The sequence below is a fragment of the Mycteria americana genome, chromosome 1 (assembly GCF_035582795.1).
Source record: "Mycteria americana isolate JAX WOST 10 ecotype Jacksonville Zoo and Gardens chromosome 1, USCA_MyAme_1.0, whole genome shotgun sequence".
Taxonomy (NCBI): domain Eukaryota; kingdom Metazoa; phylum Chordata; class Aves; order Ciconiiformes; family Ciconiidae; genus Mycteria; species Mycteria americana.
This window is the reverse complement of record NC_134365.1, coordinates 81930123-81955822: the sequence shown is the minus strand read 5'-3', so window position 1 is coordinate 81955822 and position 25700 is coordinate 81930123. Positions and strand designations below refer to the sequence as shown.

Below are 25700 nucleotides of genomic sequence, written 5' to 3'. Positions count from 1 at the left end.
AGGGATGGGGGAGGCGTTGCCGCAGCCTCGCCGGCCCCCGCCGCCGCCGCTCCGTCCCTGCAAGGAGAGAAGACGGGGAAGGGAAAAAAAAACCACAGGGAGGAAAGAAAAAAAAGCCCTAAAAAGGCAATGTTGAGCGCTCAGGCGCGGGCCGGGCCTCTCCGCGCTGCCCGGCTGCCAAACGGCGCTGCAGGGCGCCCACCCACCCCGCCCGGGCCCTGTGCTGGGGAGGGGGGCATTTTCAAGCTCTCGTGGGTGTCAGGGAGCCGATCAGAGAGGCCGAGCCCTCGGCTGCGGGGTGCAGGAACCGGCAAAACGTGCAGCGCTTCCCCCGGCGCTGCCAGAACTGGGCCGGGATGGCGGCCCCGGCCGGCAGCTCTGACCTCTTGCCGTAAATGTACTCCTGCATCCCTGGAGAGGGGGAATATTCTCGAACCACACACGCCGGGAAATACACGGAACGCGTACGTGTGTTCGTGCGCGGCCAGAGAGGATGCGGGAGCGCCGCAGTCAGCGTCATTGCCACGGCGTCGTGACGCTGCGGCGTCCGCTAACAGAGACCACAAAAGGACCATCCTGCACGTCTCGTGCAGCGGTAGGATTTAGGAACGGCAGGTACCATACGTCATTCTGCTATGACCTTCCTGATTCCTCCTGCACAAGTCCCTCAGTGTCTCAGCTCCTGGTTTGGCCTGTAACTCTGTAACGTGTCCTGCTACCCTGTCTTTTCTGTTTAAACTACGTTCCTGGAATAGGACATCTATGTTATTCATAAACTACGTTCGGGGAATAGGACATCTATGTTATTCATGAGAGTGATCTACATCCCAGGGCCCTGAGTTTGTTTGACATGAACAAGGAAAGAGCAAATTAATAACTGAGCATCTTGGACATGGATAAAGTGACTGGTTTGCTGTTTGCCTTCTTAAACTCCTGAAACATGACAGTCTTTTTTTTTTTTTTAAACTGCTGAAACAGATGAGGAAGTCTGCCATCCTGTGTATTCTTATATGATGATGCTCAATATAAAGACTTTAAAAATATATTTCATAGGTTTTTTTCTTTATAAACATATTCACCCATGTATTGCAGACCATAGAAAATCTTGCTCTTTAGCAGTAATGAGACTCATCTCCAGTTATTGCAGATTGCTTAGTTTTCAGACAAGTCTATTTCCACTACTCAGAACAGATCATTTACCCTAACTATTAAAACTCTTCAGAGTGTCATTAGGCTATTTCTTTTATTCCTTTTTTTTTCTTTCCTTTTTTTTTTTTTAAGGAAGACAGGGTTGTTTGCTTTTTAGCCTTTCCTCTATTGTGAAATGATCCTCTCTCACTGCTTTGTTGGTCTTTGGTTTCTTAACTCCAGCCCATACAGATGACATGAAAGTCAATCTCAGAGTTACAGGTGTTCTTTTCTGCTGATTTTTATAAAAGCATTTGTTGAGGTGGAGTAGATTTCTGTGCATTTTTTTTTCCACCTCACTTCAAAACATTTTCATCCTCTTGTTTTTGAAGGGCCCATTTCATGTTCTGAAATCCTTTTACATAGGATTCCAACCAGTTTCAAAGAGCTCTTCAGCAGCCTCAGGCCCTAGCTAGGTCAATATCACCTCTTGTTTTCTCTTTCCTACTAATGAGTTTCACTGTTTGCTTGTTTTGCATTCCTTTTTCATTCTCCCTCAATATTTAATCAATTTTCAAATTCCACTCTCCTGTCTTCTGTTCGTGATGGAGCACTGCATCATTTGGCTTTTCAACCTTCTTACACCTAGCTGAAGCTTGAGTCTGAGCACTGGCTGGTTTTTTCTCTGCCTCAGGTTCAGCCTTGAAAAGATCATCACACACAACAAGTGTCTTACCACTTCAGCAGGAGTCCGACCCGTATTTCCTTCTTGTACTTTAATTCCCATAGGCAGACATTTCAAGCAATTGTAATCGTTCATACTTCAGAGGTAAACAGAGAGCTCGTGTTTGTCATGGCCATTAAGCTCCCCTGTTGGAATACAGTATGATTGCCATCTTTAGACATCTGTTTTGGAGTCTCATATTTTGATGTATTGGTAAGTTAGCTCCTAACTGGTGAGTGATTTTTTCCATGTAGTCAGTTATGATAAGTTCTGTTCCCTCAAAGTGTTGACACCGCAGCCTGGATAGATGGAATATTTCTTCTGTTGCCTATGTGCCTGCACCTGCCGCTCTGCCAAGGATTTCGAGTCCATCTTCCCCACAGTCCATGAGGTTTTTAATAAACTGGAGCAGTTCTGTCACGTACCAATAAGTATTTTCTTCCTGCCAGCAAACTTGCGAGAGCACTGACTTCTATAGCTTTCATCAGGAGCTGTCATACACACAAGGGGTCAGCAGTACTCTTTGTTGAATGGCCACTTTTGTAAAAAGCCTAAATCTGTTTCCTTAACGAATTATTTTTACTAGGCTGATTGTCAGCTATCTGTGCGTTATCCAGGCTTAGGACTGAGCAATTGTGTTAAGTCAGAGCATGCTGACAGGGCAGTTCCCTTGTTTTTTTACTACGCTAGTCAGTCAGTCTCTATGGTGTGCTTAGATAGTACTTACACTGCAAATGCACCAAGGCGAGCACTACCTTTTTATTCCATATTTGTACAGATAATTTCATCTGTCTCCCGGTCTACAGCTATACTGTTTTATGGTAAGATCAATAAGACGTATTATTATACTGGAATCAAAGAAAAGGTCTTGCTGTTTCACCAGCAATCATCCTGGTTGATCTTAAGAGAGTAAGAAGTGTATTCTCCAGAGTTAAAAATGGAACTCTAGTGCTAGAGCTACAAAGTTAAAGTCTGTAGTTAAGAGCCATAAAAGACTTGCATGATCTTTGAAACAAGGATGAAAGACCATCTATCGCTCTTTAAGAACATGCTGAAGCATGAAACAACATGAAAACAAGTTTGCGTCGTGGTAGATGTTAAATGAGTGCGTGATAAAAGAACATACTCTGAAGAACAAGACATTTACACAGAGAGGAAGACAAGGGTAACTATGCTCAGCTTTTCAATACCTAGCTTTTAGACTTTGGCTTCTGGAGCAAAATCTTCAAGCCTGTTTCAGATACTGCAGGTCTCTCTCTACAGTGTCTGAGAGACAAATTTATCTCAAGGAAAAGGATTCTTAAGTGCCAACAAATGGAGCAGGAAGGCACCAGAGAGTGTCAATAAGGGCTCTCTAGAGTCGAGATGGCCATTTCTGCTTGGGATTCACAGTCTAGACACTTTTTCCTGTGCTTGGTGCCTGAACTATTTTTTTGTAGTTAATGCCTGAATTATTTCCAAGGCTGAAGAGAGATCACTCTTTTCTTTTAGAAAGACTTGGAAATGGAAGAAGCTCTTTTATACAGCAGCTACATTGTAATAGACCATTCAACCATGATACGGAAAACCTAAGCTTCTGACCCTTTCTCTGCCTGGGCATACATTTCTATAGCCCTCTGACTACTCTAGCTTAGCAAAAGCAAGGAAACAGAGAGAGTCAGGAGGAGCTACTGCTACAAAGACAGGAGAAGCAAAGCCAGAGATAACTTGACCGAAGCAGCACTCTTGCTGTTTTGCATGGAGCTCAGCTCTTGCTTCATGACGGGCAAGGCATGTGTATGGGGCTGGTGCAAGCCTGCTCTGTGCGCTACGGCTGAAGCCTGCTTACACTTTAGATTCACTTCAAGTATTTAACACTGCTTATATTTCCTTAGAAAATCGTGGCCACTTGTTTTTCCTCTGTGAACGACTCAATGGCTTTGTGTGGTAAGCTGGATGGGTCTCCAGTCTGGTAAGGTCACAAGACACAGCAAAGGGGGGTAACAGAAGTACCAGTGACTGGGAATCAGAATGACAAATGCTTTTCTTGGCAGGAAACCTGGTTTACATATACATGAAATATAGCCTGAATTCCTTTGTGGGTCTAACCCAAAATCACACAAAAAATCTGCAGCAGAAGAGAACCAAACCCTTAAGCACCAGTACAGTGCCTAAAGGAAGACTGCAGTGGTTTTGTGTTTGTTTTAGGCAAACCTTCTCTTGATTCAACACAGAGACACTGGATAATACATGAGAACCAGAAAGGAACACCAACCTGATTGCTCTAAGGAAAGGACCACATAGAGGGCAAGAAACAAAGGAAAAATTGAGTTCCTTTCAGCCTTATTAGTCTAAAATGTGAACTGGATCCGATTCAGGGGATATTTAAAGTATACATGCTATCTAAGATAAAATATAAAGTGCCACATTCTTCCCTCTGAGACGCCAGGGAATTGTACTGTACTGCCAGGGAACTGTATATTGAGTAATAGTGGAATTACTCAAGAGAGGAATTAGTCTTTTGGAAATGATTCACCAACTGCTGCCATTGTTTAGTATTTTCCTTGTCACAGGATACAAAGTAAGCATCTGTGGAACATAGGAAATATCCTGCAGTATTTCAGCATTAAAAATATCAGTGTTCTAAAGGATCTTGGCATTTCTGAGAGGAACTGACTGGAGCATAATTTTATTTCAACTGAAATGCCTATCATTTGTGAAGGATGAGCTGCTAAATAAAGGTAATTTCTTTTTTCAGATTAGCGGCCAAACAAAGCACTTCTTACCCAATGCCATTAGCGATGCTATTCCAAAAAAAAGCACTCCCATTTCTAATAGCACTTGTTTAGACTTTGTTCCCTATTATTTTCTGTTTAATTTTTCTGCTTTTGACATACTATTTAATATTTATTCCTTGCAACACATGTATGTTGTAACACTACTGAAAAAATACTTGGAGTGGTATTTTTTTGGATACTGATTATTTATTATCAAGTACTTAACTTACCCCTGCTTTAGTCAAATTTAATGAGTGATTAATACTAAAGTGTGTGCTACTGAGCTCTCTCTGGGCAGCAAAAAGGCTGTTCCAGTAGTCTGTATGCTAGCGGGCATTCTCCGTGGATCACGAGGAAGTTCAGTCACCAGACAGCAGAGCGGAGGCATGACCGTGTAAATCGTTACAGTGGCGTTCAATCTGTTCCGTTTTTTACGCCAAAGACCCAGTAAGGAATTTCCTTGAAACTCTCTCAGGTGAAGTAAGTGTTCCTTGGAAAAACCTGAGCAGGGGCAGGCTGCTGGAGGGCTCTGCCTGCTGCTGAATCTCCTGTGAGGGGCGTTTGTTCTGCAGAAGTGCATCGTGCATCCCCAGCCAGAATCTTCTTGTGTAGCTCTGTCTAGATGAGAGTAAACTGGGTGCTTTTAAAACAGCATATATTTTTAAATCCTGGTGCAGACAGGCAGAGCTGAATTTTAGTACATAATAACTAGGTAAGATGAATGGTAATCCACATGAAAGACTTTAACTAAGTATCCAGCTGTATAAAATTCATCACAATATTGAAACTCCATCCCCTTTGCCTAGTTTCAAGTTCTGTCATAAATCAGCATTCATTCATTAGAGTGTTTGCTAAACATTGTGCCTTTTGTCATAAACCTTGGCTCCAGTTTATATGTATGCCAGTAGATTTATATTTGTATAAATCTAATCTGGCTAAGACTTCTGTTGCTCTTTGTTTGAACACACAGATTCCAGCCTTCGTGCAGAGGTTTTACCAGAATTAGTTTGAAGCCAAGCTCCGAGAGAATCTCAGGGCCTGGCAGCCCCTGTGAAACAAGGGTTTAAAAAATGGTTTGCACAAAGTCCCAGGAACAGAAACTGTAATATTTCACCTCTTTTTACCATATTGCTGGGATGGGTCTGAAACCAGAATCTTGGACCCAACTGTCCCAAACCTTGGAGAAGGTCAGATTCATTAAAAACTTGATATATTGCTCCAAACCAAAATCTGACCACTAATAGTTGTTTTTGACAAAACAGTTCTTTCAAAAAATGCTGTTTTGTTGGACTTAAGACATTTTGCAAGAATGTTTTGATTTCAAGGAAATTTTAAAGGAGAAAGTGAGCACAGTATTTCAGTAATGTCAAAAAGATTTGCTTTGATATTTTTTCAAAGTACTTACATTTCATTATTTCATGATTCATTACATTAGCATTTTATAACTTTTATACTATAATAGAGTTACAGTGACATATTCTGGCATTATCAAAATACTTAGCTTAGGTAAAATTTTGACCTTAACACTGCCGTAATAAAGGGAAAACGCATGTACGTATCTAAGAAAAACGAGATAAAGACGATTTCAACACAGGCCTGCAATTCAATTCATTCACATGGAGCGCAACACAGGCACAGAGCTCCACTGACTTCAGCAGAGATTATTAGGGCTGACGTTGCATGGGATTATGCTGCACATTTGATTAAATAAGCTTACTGGTGTTCAAATGAGTACATAGGCAGGCTCATAACTCACATGGGAAACTGCAGGCTTCTTCTCAGCTGGTAATTGTCATCTTTCAACTGCTCTGTCAGAGACAATCTAAAACACAGATGATTTAAGCTAACATGTTTGACTTTAAGCGTAGCAGAGAAGTGATTTACACAGTTAGCACGGGTCTCTTCCCACGCCTGAGACAGGCTGGGTCTGTGCTAGCAGCGATCATTTGCTGCGTACTTCTGCATCATCATGGCAGCATCAAGGAACATCATTGCTTTGCCACATCTGGGCCTCAGGGAGTCTCTCTCCCTTCTCTCCTATAATCTGCTTGGGAAAGGGAAGATGCAGACAGCAGGCCCAACTGTCCCCTCTTGTCTAGTCTGCATTTGCATGAGGGATGTGTCCCTCTCTGATCATTCTGGCTTAACCGCCACTGACAGAGCAGAAGAAAGGAGAAACTATCAAAAGACAGGCACTAGCCTTGGCTGGGACATAGCAACTAACACCACGGTCTCCCATAGCTGTTCAAACAGCATAAATGCCTAAACTTCAGCTTGGCCCAGGACATTGACTGTCCTCCCCTCCCAGGGCTGACAGGGCACTTCAAGATACTCGGCAGAGAAGCACGAGACAACGAAGTGTGGGCAACAGATGACCCATGAACAAAGCCAACGTGCAGTGTAGTTTTAGACAGGCTGATCTGACTACAGAATCAAAGCCTTGGCATTTTTAGTCCTTTTCAGGAATGCTTTCCTGTACTATATCGATCTTTCTGGTCTTTACATATTCTGAGTACTAGAACCATATGTTCCATATAAGCTAAATATAGTTCCAAATATCAATAATATCTGTTACTTTATATGGAAAAGGTGTCTACTTTTGTTTGTATTTGGCAAAAAAAGAGTTAATGCCTGGTGATGAATCCTTTGTGCTAGGAAGCTCTTGGATTGTGCCATTATCACTGCCAGCCCAGGTAGAAAACTTCAGGTACTGTTTATAACAAGAATCATTAAAAAGATCATTCTCTTCCTTTGTGTCAGGTACATTTATATCTCTTTTACTGAAAGGTCTGCAAAGACATCCACGTTCTCACAGAAAACAGGCACCGGCCTTTTTGTTTTCCAGGAAGAAATTTGAGAAGACCGATGAAAAGAATTACTGAGTAGCATGAAGTGCTGGTCTGATACTGGCCAGAGACTCCTTACTAACAGTAAAAGGCTCTTGATCCCTCCTTGCAGAGCACATGGAACAGTCAGCCATTGGTTTGCAGGTAAGACTCGGGTATTTCCTTCTTGCAAAATGTTTGCGATTTAAAACTTCAGCATTAAATTATATATATGCATTTCCCGTAGAAAAGTCAAAGTGAAATTACGGGGAAGCTGGCAGAAGAGACTGAAATTTAAGAGAGAGAACTTTTCAGTTTTTAAAGGAAATTGCCTAAAGCAGCCATTTATTTATTTATTTAAATCTCTTTATATTTCCTTAAATAAAAAGTTTCCCTGCAGCTTATAATTTATTCAGAAACAGAGGAGGGAGAAAGAATGACAAGTAATGAAAAGGGGAAAAGGCTGCTTGGTTGAAGCACACAGCAGAAGAACAGAATAAAAACATGAAGGTGCTGAGAAAAACTAGCAACATGTCTATTGACAAACAGTGGCAAACAAAAAAGAGATTTAAAATATACATTGAAAACATACAGATCTGTACAAAACGTGACTGGTTACCCAAGCCCAATTTTTGCAAATACATAATTAAACATTATGCACAGTGAGTACTCACACTTATACTGTGTTTGGTGACTGCCTCAATGGAACAGGTACTTAAGAATTTGTTACTTTATTCAAAACAGAGGAAGACTTATTGAATGGTCTGAAAGATGCATAGATGATCAGGTGTGTTCACATCCAGTCTCGCACTTTACCTTAATGTCTGGACAGAGCCCCACTGAAATTGAAAAAATCGTATGGTATTTCAGGTCCATCTAACTGAAGTAGGTCACAGGGCTAGTCCTTTGTTTATTTTTATTTTCCTGGCAAGGGAGAAGTAAACATATTTGTTATTTACACATACACTTTGCAAGGCATCAAATGTATAAAAACAGAGGAGCTGAGACAGTGTAATCTTTATGTAACTACAAATACATATACCATTAAAGCTACCTATTATATCTAATTTTTTGTTCATGCAAATAATCCTATTTATTTCAATGGACTAAAGACATATTCAGCTTTATCCAGTATAAATCCTTGGTTTGTATCAGTTTAATCTTCTTGTTCCAGGCTTCCCCAAGTTATTCAGAATCTTCTAGATTTCTCTTCTTGGAGATATAGGAAGAGTAGGAGTGAGGAATGCAATCAGGAATCGACATTTTTGTATGAAGTCTTACAGAACAAAATAGATGCAAAATTCATACTAAATACTGGAGGTAATGCCAAAATACAGGCATATCTTTCAAAATTCTGAGTGTGTCCCATATCAGGTGATGCCTTGGAATATTTGCAAGGCTGAAACAAAAACTGTAGAAAAATACGCTGTCAATAGTGCTTGTGGCAATGGTAGATAAATGCCTAAAAACATCCCTGTGCAGTCCGCTAAATGCAAACTAACAGGTCTATTGAAACATATTTAAGGTTTTAAGTAGTGATTTTCACAGAGATGAAAATGAAAATAAAGCACATCAAACTACCAAAACTAAATAAAACGACACAAGTATCAAGAGCTGGTTTTCAGGACAGAGGCTTAAAGAATTACCTATTTAGGCTCTTTCTTACAATTTAATTCACGTATTCCCCACAACAGACATGCAGTCTGCATAAAAACAGACATTTATTTGGAATCCTCCTAATTATAGCCAGTAGTTCCACTGAATAAATAAATGCCTTGGTCTTGCTATTGGATCAACAGGAGTTAACCTGCTCTGAGCTCTATCACTGTCTAAGGACCTCTGTAAGGAACAAAATTGTATACATGTCGGCTCATTTCCAAACTGGGGGCCTTGTCTTGCGAAACAAACACCAGCTATAATGACTAAAGAATTAAGATGAGTTCGAGACTTCCCCCCCGCACCATGTCACTGCTCTATACTTCATGTAGGACTGGGGAAATTGCTTGATTCTAATCTTGAGGGGAAAAAATGCCATCTAGAATATTTTTATATATTCAACACACAATTTTTACTGCAGACAACTGTATTTCTACCTAATTCTCTCAACCTCACTGTATAGTCCATTGAGTTTAAATGAACTCATGTATTCTAATATTTTAAAGCCTTTCTGTGCGAAAGGCATACAGAAGCGGGAATCGGGGATCAGACTGGGTCCTTTTAAGTAACAAAACACTTGGGAGTTTCAGGTTTCAGAGCAGGTGCTTGAAAAATTGCCTCCTGATATGCCAACTATATTTTTTTCTTGCATTCTCACACGCCTTTTCCAAGCTTAAACATAAGCAGAAGAACCCATACAGACTGTTCACTATTCTTAAACTGGTGGAAGATTAGGGGCAGGACTTTGATTACCTGCCTACTCCAGAGATGAATGTAGGTCACAGCCTCCTCCAGTCATATTCATCTATTCCTAGATCGTTGCAAATAAAATCGTAGTATTCTTGCAACCAAAACAGAGTAGGGAAGAGGAACAAATTTCCACCTCTGGCTGGCAGACAGAATTAGATAGTTCAGTTTGTTAGTAAAGAAGGAAACTATATTTGCAGCCACCAGATAATTCAAAAAGTGTTACGAAACTAACTGAGCTGTTTCTTCTGTGTGTAGTGTAATAGCGTGCCTGAATAAAGTGGCAGACCTACGTGCTCGCAAGTGACTGTACCACATACTTTCAGAGCTGAGGTGAAACAACATGCTGAGCTTACCATTATTCATCACACATTAAGGCTGTCTGCCTAGTTTGGTCTTAGAAGGACAAGAAACATAAACTTGGGACCACACAAACAAATTCTCTGAATGACTAAAAGCAACCTGTGCCTGTTGTCTCTCAAACACTGTCTCCAAATAATTAAGTTTGAGAACAACAATAATAACTATTGTAATTGTATGTAGCTCATAAAATGGCTGCTTCCTTCCAGCAGCTGCCCAAACAGCATCATGGGAATTGTCTGGAAAAAACATCCCCTGGCTCACGTCCCTGGCTGAATTGGCGGTATCCTCACCACCCAAGAGATTGTCTCTTAAAATGCTGGTCCAAACTCTAGTGCATCCGCGGAGGAGAAAGTGCGCTGACTAAGCCCGTTACATTGAAGAGATGGTTCTGCTGGTGACAATAGCAGAAGTGTTGTTGGTCTTGGGTTTGGCCGTGGAGTCAGACTCTCTCTGCTCACCCACGACGTTTTACAAAAACTGCTGGATCCGACGCTTCCCAGGTCTTCTGATTGACCTGCAGGAATCGCAGAAGAGGGGAGCCCAGGTGCTGAAGATTTATGCAGAAGTCTCACCCCAACAGTGCAGCAGAACCTGCTGCCTTCTGAGGAACGGTGAGTGTTTATTATCAAGATTGTGGCATACATTAAAATTTGCATCATGATGTATGGGGAAAACCATTTTGGATAATTTTTGGATAAACATTCCTTTATTTAAAGAAGAAATAATGCAAGCAATTGGGATATATGCATTCTTCGAGGCAGGAAAGCAGAGGCACATTGTAACTGTTCCCCCCTCTTCAGTCCTATAGAAAGGAACTTGATAATATGAATTTTTTAGAAGACCACACTAGAAAACACATGAAAATCTTAGGGTCTGCTTTGAAATTTTAGATCTCTGTTACAAAGCTTGTGGGCAATGCTAACATTGAAACAACAACTCTTCAGTGTCCATCACCATCTACTCCTGCAGAGAAAAATTAGTGACACTGATTCCAACAGGACTCTTCATGGAGTACGGTACGAGACTAGGACATGGTGAAGGGGAAATGGGAGTGAACATACAATTTGTCCTTCTCTGAAATACAAGAATATTCATTTTCTTGGAGAGAGCACTCTCTTGTTCTGTGTTTACACCAAGTTTCTGGTGCAACCCAGGTATAACGTTAATAGGAACAATAAAGTTATAGCAATAAATAATAGCAGTTATTTAGCTGGCAACCCCTTTTCCCTAGCCTTGTAAACTCAGACTCAGAATAAAAATAAGAAAAGCCGTTGCTTGTCTTAAGCCCAAGACTATACTTTCTCTGTATCACACTGCATTGGTACACTACAGGAGCATATTTTAGGAGTGTACGTGAAGTGTGTGTCTGTGGTACCTAAATTTGACTGCAAAACTCACAAGACTTGAAAGGTTTTTGGATATGGAGGATGAAAGTGAGGTACCAGTTACTAAAAACAGTCAATATAAATTTTGATCAAATTTTGAATTATGAGCAAAAACATGACCTTGACAACCTGACAGTGACGTAACTAATGTAACTGCCAGCAGCATTCCTGGGAAGAGTATCTTAAATATTTTGAGGAACGAACAATTATCTACATTTCAGCAATGTTCTTCCTATTTGGACAACAAACTTTTTCTCATAGAACATGGGATTGGATACCTTACAGAGATAAGTAATGCTAACTTGGAATCTCATTTTTATAATGTTACATAGTCAAGCACAAATTTGTTACAATCCTAACTAAAATAGAGACATTAGATGGCATTTCAAAGATAGGCTTTAAATGAGCTTGTGGTTTCCTTACAATCCTGAAGAGACAGATGTAGTCACTACCACAAATGCTACTGCTAATAAATGTCCTAATTAAGATTTCAAGAAATGTTGATAAGAAGTTTGGTAAGAGAAATTTCTTTGCTGGATTCTCAGTAATAGCACAATTACTGAAAGCTTTCTTACAAGATAAAAAGAAATTTTGAAATAGTTTAAAAACAAGCAATAAAATATGTTGCTTATATCTCCTCAAACCATAGCAAAACCTCTTATAGCATGCTTTTAAAGTATTTTTCCTGACCAAAGAACTATCCTTCTTTACAAAAAAACAGGTTTGTGACTTACTTTTCTTACCTGATTTTATGCAATAAAATCCATCACAGATCCCAGAGAATATATCCACAGAAGCCAAGTTTATCAGATGAGATACTTTTTTCTGCTATTTAATGATATTTTCATAAAGCTTGCAAAGTAATCATTACAATGAAAAACACTTATAATTGTTGTGCTAAAACCCGGAGTTTCTCATGACAACAGAGCTCTGCACAAACTTGGAAGATTGGAAAGGTTTTGAAGATTTCACTCCTCCCTTCAAACAAATACATGTATTTTCAGGTGTCTTATATATTCTTAAATAAGATAGTCTCTGTATCAGAAACTTGCATAGTATTCATGTATCACACTGAAAAAAACCCCATAAAGTATACTATTAGCACAAAACATCCATTCTTTGACAAAATCCAGAACATTATCTGAGTCTGAAGGCAACAGTACATACTGCTACACATGATGCAAGTGAAGAACAGTTTTCTGTTGGAAGAAAAATCATCAATGTGTACAAACAGCTGAAAATTGTGATTTTTCAAACAATGACTTCAATAATACCACATTGTTAGTGTTTGCAGAGTGTTTAAGAATCTTTGAACAAAGGCTATCACAGAAAAGCAAGTACTACATAGATATTCCACAGAAATATTTGAAGGGCTTTGACTTTTAAACTGTTAGCTTATGGTAAAAATGATGCGAAATGTTTACTGATGCCTAGAACTATTCTATATTCAGAATTACTTTCTTAAAAAGTAACTCGATTTTAAATTCCTTTATTCGTAGAAGCCAATGTTTTTTATATATCACCTGTAGAAATACCTGTATTCGTCAGGAAATATATCAAAATAGTTCTGTACTGGCTAAATGTAGCGATAGGACAAGGGGTAATGGCTTTAAACTGAACAGAGGGTAGATTTAGATTAGATATAAGGAAGAAATTCTTCACTATGAGGCTGGTGAGGCACTGGAGCAGGTTGCCCAGAGAAGTTGTGGATGCCCCATCCCTGGAAGCGTTCAAGGCCAGGCTGGATGGGGCTTTGAGCAACCTGGTCCAGTGGAAGGTGTCCCTGGCCATGGCAGGGGGTGTGGAACTAGATGGTCTTTAAAGGTCCCTTCCAACCCAAACCACGCTATGATTCTATGAAATATGCTTCTCTAACACTACAAAATGTTTCTAATCTTTTAAAGGAAAATGTAAACCGATTGTTATATAATAGAGCCAAAGCTTTGTATAATCCCTGTAAGATTGTAATTCTGTCTCCCACAAATTATGTTCTTCTATTGTTTTGATAATTGTGTCTTTGTACCAGTCTTACTTTCCTAAATATCTACTCTGAGCTCGAGTTCCTATGACAAATAACTGGAAACTGATAAAGCCTAACTAGAGGTAGATATAGGACATGAAAATTATATCAGTGAAAGAAAATTTGGTGATTATCATCTTTGATTTAGCTTTATGTTGCAATCCTTACAGTTTAGGATCTCAGTTTTACTTCTAAATATTAGGTTTTGTTTCAGCTAGGCAGACAACCTTGATCTTTATATGTAAGTAGCTAAAAGACACAAGAGAATTCTGTAACAGCACTTCTGCCATGATTTTTTCTTCCATAGAGTTGCTGAACTTGTGTTGTTCAGACAGACAGAGTGCAATAGCATTGCAAATTTTTTATTTAATAATTTATTATTTTTATTTAGTTAATTATTTAGTATTTAATTGCAAATTATTATTACTTAATTGTACATGTTTTTTGAAAATAATGTTTCTTTCTTAGGGCAGATAAGTTAATTATGATGGAAAAAACTATTTTCAAGGTGTATGTTTACTGTGTTAATCTATGATGCAGTACTGAGGCTACTGGCTGAAAAAATACAAGTAATGCAGAAAAGACAGTAAGCATGGGTTTAGTGTATTTTCTTCCTTTTCTCATTTGTAGATAGGCTAGGGATTTTCTGGTTTTTTAACTGCACATAAAATAGGAAGAGTTGAATGATTTTTTTCTGTTGTTCATTGCAGAAGTATTACAAATTATTTTCATTACTTGCAAATATGAGGAGAATGTTTGGAATAAACACCTAAGTAAATAGAATACATTTATAAAGCTAGGTAGTTTCCTAACAATTTATGTAAAATAAACCTTTTTTGTAAGAGTGTTACATGAATATGCTGTAACTAAAATGCTTTTCCTATATTTAAAAAAAAATCACAGAATTATTTTAGAATTGTTTGCCTGAAGCTACTCTTCAGCCCTATTAATTCACATGTTCTAGACAGTTACATTAACAAATACAGATCTTATCTTAAAAGCTCATATCATACACAAATTGTCCAATTTAGAGACAGAAGTATGCTACAATTTTCTGAAGTGCAAAGCTTGAGAGTCAGAATCAGTATCAGAAGTTCTCCTTAGCTGTTTTAATAATTTACACTATTTTCTGCTATTGAATATGTCCCCTGCCCTGCCAATACTTTTTTTAATTGCAGGTAGCTGTATTAGCTTAGGTATGGAGGTTACATTCAAGGCAGGTAAAATAAAATAAATGAAACCTCCAAAACGTCGTACGACTAAAAACCTGACATTGATCTTTCTCCAAGCACATTGATATACATTAAAATTAACTTTTGACTTGATATTTTGACTTGAGATTTTGCTGTTCTGTAAGACTCTGAAAGAAGAATCTTTCCTGCTTTTTATATAGTGTGACTCTAACCATAAGTCATGCAGCATATATTTTCAATCTAAATCTGAAACCACTAGGATTCGGGCATCTATATACTTTTGAAAATTGGATTTCAGTGACAAGTTGTTCAGGCATTTTTTCATTATTACTTTTGCCCGGATTTCTGATGTGAGAAGATAGAACTGAACCTCCAAACATAAAGAATTACCTAAACTACTCTATTCACAGAAATACAATAGCCCAAAGGCAAACAAGGAAAACGATTGGGAACTGGCAGCGGGACAGGATGTCACTTACTTATTGTAGTTTAGGATGTTTTTTAATAGTCTGTGTGAAATGAATGGTTGCAGTCCAGTTTCAAGTAGACAGTTATATTACACAATAGCAAACATCTCAAAGTTGTCTTCCTCGATAACTTTACTTTTAGAAATGGTCCACTCACTGCAGCTGAGACACGAAGGAAGGCAACTGGTAGGCGGACTACAAGCTAAAGCATATGATTTTATTTTATCAGAGGCACATTTAGAATTCAGATTGCTATTCTATTCCTCCTTCTTAAAATAAGAATATAGTTATAAGTAGTTCTACTTTACTGACTAGGTGCTTTAGTTTGCACAACAATGAGAGAACTGCCCAGTAATAATGATCTTCTGATGTTAAATAATGTAATAACATGCAAAATGCAATGTTCGTTATGCCGATAAGCTCAGCTTCATTCTTTTTGTATTACAGTTTCCTGCAATCTGGCAGTGTTCTACCACGGAGCTATTCATGAGAATATGAATTGCCTGCACATGTCTTGCCCAGCATTGGAAAGCTGCATACTAAAGGCTAGAATCAATGTCATTTTGTACAACATCACAACAGGTAACTAAGCATTTCGTTTATAAAGGTTGAAAACATAGCAACTGTAGGAAACGTAAAAATTATACTAGGTCAGTTGCTGTGCTAAAAGATCTTCTGAAGTAACATACAATGCTACAAAAGCGTAAGACTTTTTGTCCTTTTTCATTAATGTACCTACTTCCCCCCTTTCTTCTGTTCAGTATTTGAGAAATGACCTTGAAGATACACCCTGCTTTCAAGATTCATGCTCTGAGCACCTAATCAATACTATGCTTGGGGAAAATACCATACCAGATCTGAGAGACTGAGAGGCGAGGCTGCCCGCTGCTCCACGTCTCCAGATCCAGCCTTAGTCTTGAGCCCCCCTCCAGTTGCTGGTGCAGACTGGCACACACACACTCAGAGCTGGCCGGGACCCCCCTACTCCCCAGTAGCCTACATCCCTCCCTTCCCTCACCTTTGGTTCCTTCACTAAGCATCCCATAGTAAGTCCTGTGCAATCCCAAAATCCACTTCCCTTGCATCCCATAACTTGTCCCATAACCCTAGGCAGTGACACCCCCAGTCCAGAAGGTGTTGGTGGGTATTATTTGGGCTCCCTGACATGCCATTGTCTCCACGTACTCCTTTTGTGGGTGTGCAGATGAGCTTTTATCATGTAAACTAACCTTGTTTATGATTTAATAGGGATTGATCCAGATCTTCTTATTTTTGAAAAACTGACATCCAAAGAGCCAAATAGTCACTCCTCACTGAATAAATACGAAAGGCAAAACAGCACAAAGGCCACTGAGTGGGAAGGATGCCAGCATCATAATGCCACATCGAGTTCTCTTCTGCTCCAAGCTCCATCTTCTACCACCAGCCACAGCTTAACAGCAAACACTTACACCTCCAGTACAAGCCTGATGGTCCAAAAAACTGAAATTACCACATATGCCAGGGCAGAAACTTTTCCACTGGATGATCATTTTGCTAAGAGGACAAGCATAACTTCAGTAAGCACTAGGTCAATCACCAGCTCGGACAAAAAGACTGTACCCTCAACTCTGATATCCAAGTCTGCTGAGGTATTATCTCACATGCCCACTCCTCCTCGTCTGAACAGCAGTAAACAACACTTAAATGAAACCAAAGGCTACAGTGGTAGGAATTATACTTCGGATAATGAGGCACCTGCTTGGGAAGCTGCAGCTTTGGGTGTCTGGTTGATTCCTGTTGTTCTTTGCTCTTCTCTCGTCTTCCTTTGCTGTTGTACTGTTGTTGCTTTCACAACAGGGCGTTGCAGAAATAGGAGAGGTCAGTATAAGCCCATAAGGAGAAGAACAACAATGTCAAGACAATTCATAAAATATACTACTGTCAAAGGTAATTTGTAAAATACTGTCACCATCCTTGTTTTGGAACAAACAACTTTTTAAAAATGAATCATACATACCAGCTTATTTCTTGTACAGAATCAAAGATAATTTTTTCACTGATGGTTTCAGAATCTTTTGATTGTAATTTAATTCTCAACAGATGAAACAATTCCCCTGTCTCTTTGGGTAAGAATTACACACTTATAGCTCCCACTGCATGCTTAGAGGTGGTTAGAGCACATGTTGGTTCATAATCTGACCCAGACTAACGCCTAACAAACAGTAAACACTTTCCCTAACTTAAAGAGAGCAGATTCACTGGCGCTGTACAGATTCTTTCCCCTGACTTTGGACTAACCTGAGAAAATTAAGTGTAAGTGCAATCAGTAAAACTGACTGAAGCTTTACAGTATCATAAAATCATTTAACTCTAATCATTCTTTAATTGCCTCAGACCTAGTTGTTTCTATAAAAACTGTCCATTTTTCTCCAACTAAGTTCTAGATTGACCTTTTTCCCCCATTTATCCCTAATATTGAGACAAAACAATTTAGCCAGCACTTTACTTCTTCAAAGAAAAACACCAAAAACAACCCAAGTCCCCAAAACTACTGAATTCCATTAACTCATACCCAAACATCTGATCATTCAGTCTTTATGCTTTACTTTCCCCCCACTTCTTGCTTCACTCTTCTGATAACAATCACTTCAAATGTTTTTAAAGCCCCTCCAGAAGCACCTTCAGACTTCAACTGCTTCTGTAAACTTACTTGCTCTGCAATGTGTTGACAAATCCATTCTGTTACTGGCTAAGGAAAACAAGAACATGGCTAACATTTGTTCATGCCTTGCAATTAGCATCAATCTGTGTTGTCCACCTTGACTTGCTTTTTCTTGCCTACTCATATTTATCCTTTACATCATTAACTTTTTAAAATAGGAATAGTCATTTAATGTATGTTGCACAGGAATAGACAAAATGTTTTGAAAGCTCTGGAAGTTAGCTTTATAATAAAAAATCCTTTTTTTGTTTCCTCATCGTGTATACCCTATTCATAAAAGTGCTCCTCCTGAACATAAATCAAGTGACTAGATCAACAAGGTAGCAAGGTATTTCCTTGCCTTACCTTACTCAGGAAGTTTGCTTAGCAAAGCAAACATTTTCAACAGTAACCAGGATTGTTCTTCTTCTTTTAAACTTGTTGACGTCCCAGAGCTTCTCACTTTCTTCACTTGCTGTAAGAAGTTTCTATTTCCCAGACAAGTGTAAATGTTATAAAAGGAAACAATAAAAAATAAAACTCATTGTCACATGTCTACGTGGCAGAAAATTATTTTAAAGCTGGTAAGATTCATACAATGTTCAAAGACTACAGTGATGAGGCTCTAAGGCCACATGATACCGAATTACAGTTGAGCAGGTTGGTTTCAGAGGAAAAGACCTCTCTAAAATTATATTTTAACCCACATTGACCAGCACTGTAGCTTAGAAAACTGAAATTTAAAAAACCCCTCGTTTATAGTATTTGATTGACGTTGTATGCTAATTTATATGTAATAGAAGAGAGACTGACACAGGATAAGACCATTTTAAAGGAGTGGGGTTATTTAATCAGTTGAAATAACACAAAAGAAATTCCTGTATTTTAGCTAGAAAAATTAGAATTAGGTACGATTTGGTTTTAAGGGCAGTTCTATGCTTATATGTAAAGTGATACAAACTCTAGAGATGTACACACTGCATGATGTACTTTAAATTTCAACAAGCTGACATTTATCATCCAATTGCACTTTTCTAATTCATCATGTGGCTGAATCTAGCACACAGTTTAACTATCACTAAAAATTTCAGCTGAGAATGATGAGACCCCAAGGGCTCTTCTAAGGTAGAGGAAGTTGACATGCATTCTTTTCCAGGTTTTTAACACCAAAAGGAAAGGAGCTAGGGGAAAGGAACCAAGATACTCTATATAGTATCAAAGGATGAATGCGGTCATATTGTAAATAAAGAACGTATTTCTCATGTGCTAATCATCTTAGGGTAAACTTCACGGATCTGACCCCGAAATGGGAAAGTCTCAGGTCTGATTCATTTCATTAGGAAACAAAGACACATGTACGTCAGAGGAGGAACTCTGTTTCTCAGCCTGTAGACTACTGCGATGTGCTTTATATCCTTTCGCCACAACTTGCACTGGAAATGGTGACGTGCACTGAGACCATCAGTACAATCTTTTTTAGACTAGGAGCTGCAGACCAAGTGCTTCAGGATTCTCTTTGTACAGTGCTCTACCAACCAAATTCTGAAGGAAATGGCTCAGTGAAGCACCTTTCCCTTAAGGACACAAGCAGGCATAACTGATTTCCATCTACAAAGTCTTAATCGGAAAATGAAAAGTTAGCAAAGTTCATGTTTTGATCTCTACCACAGATAACATTCAGATGCTTCACACATCATGGCAATCTGATCAAATATATTAAATAAACAAACTGATTAACCACATGCTCCAAGTCAAGTTGTGGTACTTTTCATCTCACTCAGTACTGATGACAAGCACATTTTGCCATAGGAGTCTCCCACAAAACACTTTAGCCAGCACTGTCACACCAATTTGCAATGAAAGTGCTTTTAAAATTATTTTTTCTCCCCATAATTTTTAAAATCATGTAACCAAGGAAAACACATTTTAAAACCAACTTAAATCTAAAGTGTAAAGATACATCAAAAGCAGATCTAAAATCCAGCTAGTTACCTTTCTGCTTGTCTATTCACTACCACATGAATAAACATCCGATGTAATACAGTAATACATAAATGTCTTACGAAATTCTCTCTTTGTTTGAAATGGTCAAAACAATCAAAATGGTGAAGCGTATGTTCGCTGCCAAAGAAGGGCTCAGCACAAACTGAACTTTGAAGAACTTTGCATTTTTATATGAATGAGTAAAAAGCCTAAACCTAGACTCAGAAAAACAGTTTGTAAGAGAACTAGATCTGCACTCTGTGATGCCTTTCTTCAGGCTGAATGGAGCCATTAAAATTCTGCTTGTGTTTACATTATAGTCTCAATAGCTCCCAGACAAAGAGAAGATATTACTTGAGAAATTAGGGCATTTCAAACTGCACAAACTTTATTTTCAAGACCTTGCAGCACTGAATCCCAAATATAATTTGTCCTGAAAATCAGGGAACATACTAAAATTATTATTGCTACATAATTGCATGTCATTTTTAGGATACAGAATTCGCATGCAGGCAGCTTAGTCCAGTTCAGGTAGGAAAATTACGTTCTGTTTACCTAAAAATTCCCCCATAGTTTCAGCTGGATAACGTGTTTCATTTTTCTTAGCCTAGAATTTTGCCAAGCATTGCTGAATATTAATTCTCTTCAGTTACAGAGGCATATGCAGTTTGTGTTATATTTAGTTATTTCATACTTTGAGGTTTTTTTAATTTTAAAATAAATATTTTATTTTTTCCATTTTCCAGGTTTTAAAGAAAAGAGAGTGCACAACACCTCTTTCTCCCTGCTTCACGTAATAAGATTTGCAGAATTTTTTAACAGTTTGAGGCGGTAGTATTTTAACACAGTGCTCCTTACCCATTAATTTATCATACTGAGAAGAATGCATTTCTGACACAACTCATTATTTAATCACGCATATAAAATAGGGGATGATGCTTAAACCCATAATATATATTTATAATACATTGCTGAACTTGAAGCCATATAAGCAAGACCATTGCACGTCTAAGGCAACATAGTTCTTGCAGTATTGGTATCTTGCAGTACCCATATGATAATACGTAACATTCAAGACAGGAAACATCAGAAGCAAAAGTGAACGTGGGACATCCCTCTCTTCTTCCCATACAATTAAGATATTGCTGTTTTCAGAGAAATATTATGCAATTTAATTGAAAACTGAGACAGGTTCTAACATCTTGCAATACCTTTATTATACAAGACTTGCACTATTTTCATTTCCCAAATCCTTAATATCTATTCTTATCCTGACTCTTCCTATACAGGCTGGGCTGCTACCTAAACATCCCATGAAACATCTGCTAACAGTCTGGAGTGCTGCAGTCAATAGTGCTAGGCTTCTTCCAGCCTGTTTAACTCTTCCTTTGCTGTAAATGATCCTGCATAGCAGCTTGAATCAAGAAAAAAGGAGAAAAGCTAGTCGTAAGGGATGCATACTACTAGCGGAATAGATTTTTTTAAAAAGGAAATAAACTACTGAAAAAGTGAGAAGTTGCTATTCTTACATCAGGGATGTTGTATACCTACAAATGAAAAGACTAGCAAAGAAATCCTTTCACTGGACATGATACACTCCAACATGCCAGAAACACAAATCTCCGCAAGAAGGCATTAGCTTTAATAGAAGTAAGTCATAGGTAATATACTATTTATTTTAAAACAGGTGTTTTTTCACCTCCTTTTCCTCTCAGAAAAGTAGTTTCTATCTGATCTATCAGTTGTGTGATCTGCAGCAAGTCACAGTCATCTTTGGTGTCCGTGGTTTCCTCATCTTCAGATTAGTGACAGTACAGTGCACTTAACAGCACCTTGATGCTCCTTTGATACTCACCCTTAATGTTATGTTGTGTAGAATCATATAATGGAACTAGGACCCCAATACTCACCAGAAGAAGCAAATGAGACAGAAGTGAAAATTTCTGTGTCCCATACACAAACACTTCTGGGGCAGGATGGAATGACTAGAATATATAAGATCATGTTCTGCAGAGGATTCTTGATTTGTTGGCATATAGAGAAAAAAATAGGGAAGAAAAGGGTTATATGAAGCACAGTAGCAGAACTATTTTATTACAGACTAGGAGAGTCACAAGAAAATAAATACATACATTCTAAGTATGAGGGAAAACAAGAAATAGGTAGAAAGATGGTTTGTCCAGACAGCACATCCCTTTTTAGGCAACTGTCCCTTTATCCCTTACTTGTGCCTGTAGCAATATTATGGATGAAAACCAGGCAAAAAGTGTCATCTCCAGTCAGGAGTATAAATTAGTTCCCTGAAGACCATGAAATTATCTGTAGTGGTTTACCAACTCTTCACACACAGACAGTCACATTCACGTCTCATGGCTTGGTGAAGTTTCAAGTAGTTGTAACATCTACTTCCCTTGCCAAAGACTGAATTATGTCTCTGTACAGGCCTTCTTGTCCAATCTGAGCAAGAGATTATGCTTCGTGTCCGACAGCCCTTCTTTGAAGGGCAAAAGTGCGATAGAACATAGACAAACAACCTCAAGAAACTATTTAGCGACACTTTGAACATTTCACTTAACTGTTAGCACACTGTTTACTAAAGACATCTTATGCCAGTGATTACAGTAGTTTCTAGATGCAAAAAATTAGCCAGAATACTGACAAAGCAAGTTCTTTTCCAGTTTGACCAAGCGCTAGATCTCAACCTTTCTTTGGAATGTTTATATGGGAGATAAAAGAAAGGTTAGTTTCCTCAACAGCACCAGCGAAACTATGCATCACAACTATTCCAGATGGCCAAGAACTTAATTCGTGTGAGTTTTTTTCCATTGGAGACAGCTTATTTTTCCTTGCTGTAAGGAACTTACTTTTCCAGTTTGCGGGGGCAAGTGTTTGGATTTGAAATGAGACATCTGCTACTTGGAGGTTAGAACAATGACCGCAAAGAAGCACATATAGTAGCCTTCCTGCTCAAGTTTCAATCTATGATGGACAGGGTTGTCTGAGGTCAGAGCTGTCATGAACTAGCTCCATGTTCCTCTTGGCCAGTAAATACCAGTAAACGAATTACCTATGGAGACAGCCAATGCCTCTAGATATTATGTGTGGTTTTTTGTTCCTCCTTCCTTCCGAATTTATGCACTGGGGGACAAAGCCTGCTTCTTGCTTTAAGTGTTATTTATCTACATTTGTATTTAAAAGTAACATGAGCACTTCCATGTAACAGAAGAATGTACATACACACAGGTATGTTAGAGGGATACACACCTTAGAGTCATGCATTTACATTATAATGTACATGATACCTTAATAAGTGACCATTACTAAGGATGTACTTATTATTGTGCTGTAGAGTTGCATAACCTGTAAGTCTATTACTCTTTAACTCTTCACAGTTTCTAATCTTCAGTGCAGGTTTCCAATAAGATGGTCTGCAAGAGTATTATATAGGAAAATAAAGATGTGGAGTTCAGTTCATGAAAACATGTGCTACACTATACATCATCAAGGTTGGGAAGACTCCTACTGGAGTTAAGATTCCAGTGTTGTAGGTATTCTACATAATCACAGAGAAATACTGCCACCCTCAAACACAAACAGTTCGGAGGGAGAAGCAGAAAAATAGAGAGAAACATCCAAGACGACAAAGAGCTCAAAATGTAATCCAGGCTACCTTTGACCCCAGTCCACTGCATTACACAAGTTCTGTACTGTAACATATAAACCATTAGTAAAAATCACAAGTGTAACTCTGAATTTTATATTGCCTTTGATTCTAGCAGCTTGATTGGGCACTTACAGGATTATAAAGATTTTTAATTTTGCTCCTATGTTTCTTAGCAAGGAGAGGAAGTGAAGATGACATTGAAAACCAAGGTTGGGGGTCAATCTTGCAGATTTCTAAGGCCAGCTGGCCAAATGTTGTATAGCCATAGGCTCATCAAGCCAGATACTACTGGAAAAAATAGTATATTTGACAAGTAATTTCTGATGGTAAGTGTTGGATGTGGTTAGGGACCACAGTGAATTAGTCCCAACATTATTTTTGGCCAGTAGGTATAATCTATTGTTGGTAGAGACATTTGAGTGTCCTGGTACTCAGGAGGCAGCCACCTTTTATCCTGCCTGTATTTCTTGAAACATTTATAGAATGTGTATAAGCTAGGCTTGAACACTTCAGAGGGCACTCTAGAAGCCTGCACATTTTAGGTTTTCCATGAATTAGCTATGAAGATAATGAAATGTTAAAGTAATAAAATGAAAAAATAATCTTCCCTTGCTGTGCTGTTCTTTCAGCCAGTCGCTATTATTAGTAAAGTCAAACTGTTATTTTAACTACAACTTTCATACAGAGTTCTCCTTAGGCCCACTTAAGGTCTATGAAGAGCAAATGAAAATTGAATTGTCCTCTGTTGCAGACAGGATTTTATCAGGTGCTCCTATGTCCTGAGTACGTAAGGACAACTTTATGGAGAAAAGCAAGCTTATGGGGCTTTAGGTTTCTTAAAACATTTAAGGGCATTACTCGTGACAGTCTGGTACAAGACATACCACTGCAAAACAGAAGTTAGTTACATATGCTTGCTAGTAAGCCAGTCCTTATGCAAGCACTGACAAAGCTAATTAAGGAAACAAATTTCTCTTGTGTACATACTAGAACCAAACCACCTTTGGAATAAAGCCAGGCACAATTCCACCATCCATACCATTCTCTGAGTCAAACTGTAGTTACTTCCTCAGTAATTTTGGTTTCATGGCTGTTTAAAAACATTAGGAATTACACAGATATACAATTTCAAATGAGAACTTTCAACATTACTCCCATTATCCCTGAATAAAGGAACAACTTGATTAACAGCCAAAACTTTCCCCATATTAAGCTTCTGCTAAAACTTCACATTAATACAAATCTAAGAGGAAGGACCACTAAACAACCAAGTTGGTAAGTGCAAAATTGGGATTACAGGACAAGCATTTTCAATCTTAGCTGCAGCTCTGGCAAATTCTCATGGGGAGTAAAAAGCTGCATTAAACTCAGTCTCCTGCCATATGAAAACAATCTGTACTTAAGAAGAATCCTTCCAAAACTGACAATGTTTTGGAAATAGGAATACATACACTCTTTGGCTGTATGTAAACACAAAACAAACAACGAGAAATCCTAGCAGTGAGTGAGTTGAGCCACACAGATCACTCTGCAGAAATCAATTCCTCTTCAGTTTTCAATGTCCTTATTATGCTGTTTCCTCTCAGCAAGTTGCTGGCAGGTCCACATGCTAGGTTCTTTTATAGGTATGCAGAATCCTTAAGTGTGATGAATAAAAACTCCCTCTGCCCTTTCCAGAAAACGAAGACTTTCTCTCCAAGCTGAAATCTTAGTAAGCCAGGAAGGTACAATAAAAGCAAGAATAGAGTTATTTATGTCCTTTCCAGCTGATATTAAGGGGTTTTTTTTGTTAACCATGAGAAGGCAATAAAAGTTGCCTATGATTCCAGTATTTCAAATCAATTCCTTTCAAATACAAATTACCAAATAAGATAAACATCCGTATAATTTCTTTCTCTGTGCTTCACAGCAGTAAGCTGGATGCTGCAAATGTTTTTTTCCTTGAAGAGCCTGGGTACATTCAAGAGACAACTCCGCAGGCCTCAAGGTACCAAGACTCAGTCCATTCCTTTTTAAGCTATATACTCACCTCACTGTTCACCAGCTCTCACTTTCAGCAACTCTCATCATTCTTCCTTTCCCATGTACTTTGGTATCCTGTAAATA

At 38.6% G+C, this 25700-nt stretch overlaps 1 protein-coding gene across 9 annotated transcripts; it reads left to right on the top strand.

Annotated features, from left to right (window-relative positions):
• The first annotated feature begins 34 nt into the window (after window positions 1–34).
• MANSC4 (MANSC domain containing 4) lies at window positions 35–17210 on the top strand. Of its 9 annotated transcripts, none has more exons than XM_075508142.1 (7): window positions 35–615; window positions 1922–2065; window positions 4481–4572; window positions 7369–7598; window positions 10406–10810; window positions 15712–15846; window positions 16513–17210. In XM_075508142.1, exons 5-7 carry the CDS (start codon window positions 10582–10584, stop codon window positions 17202–17204), a joined length of 1056 nt encoding a protein of 351 aa, XP_075364257.1. In that variant the 5' UTR covers window positions 35–615; window positions 1922–2065; window positions 4481–4572; window positions 7369–7598; window positions 10406–10581; the 3' UTR covers window positions 17205–17210. The 9 variants fall into 9 exon arrangements, with proteins under 9 accessions (XP_075364257.1, XP_075364277.1, XP_075364288.1 ...); XM_075508162.1 differs by having other exon boundaries at window positions 4405–4572; window positions 7454–7598; XM_075508173.1 differs by having other exon boundaries at window positions 4405–4572; window positions 10720–10810.
• Window positions 17211–25700: the final 8490 nt, after the last annotated feature.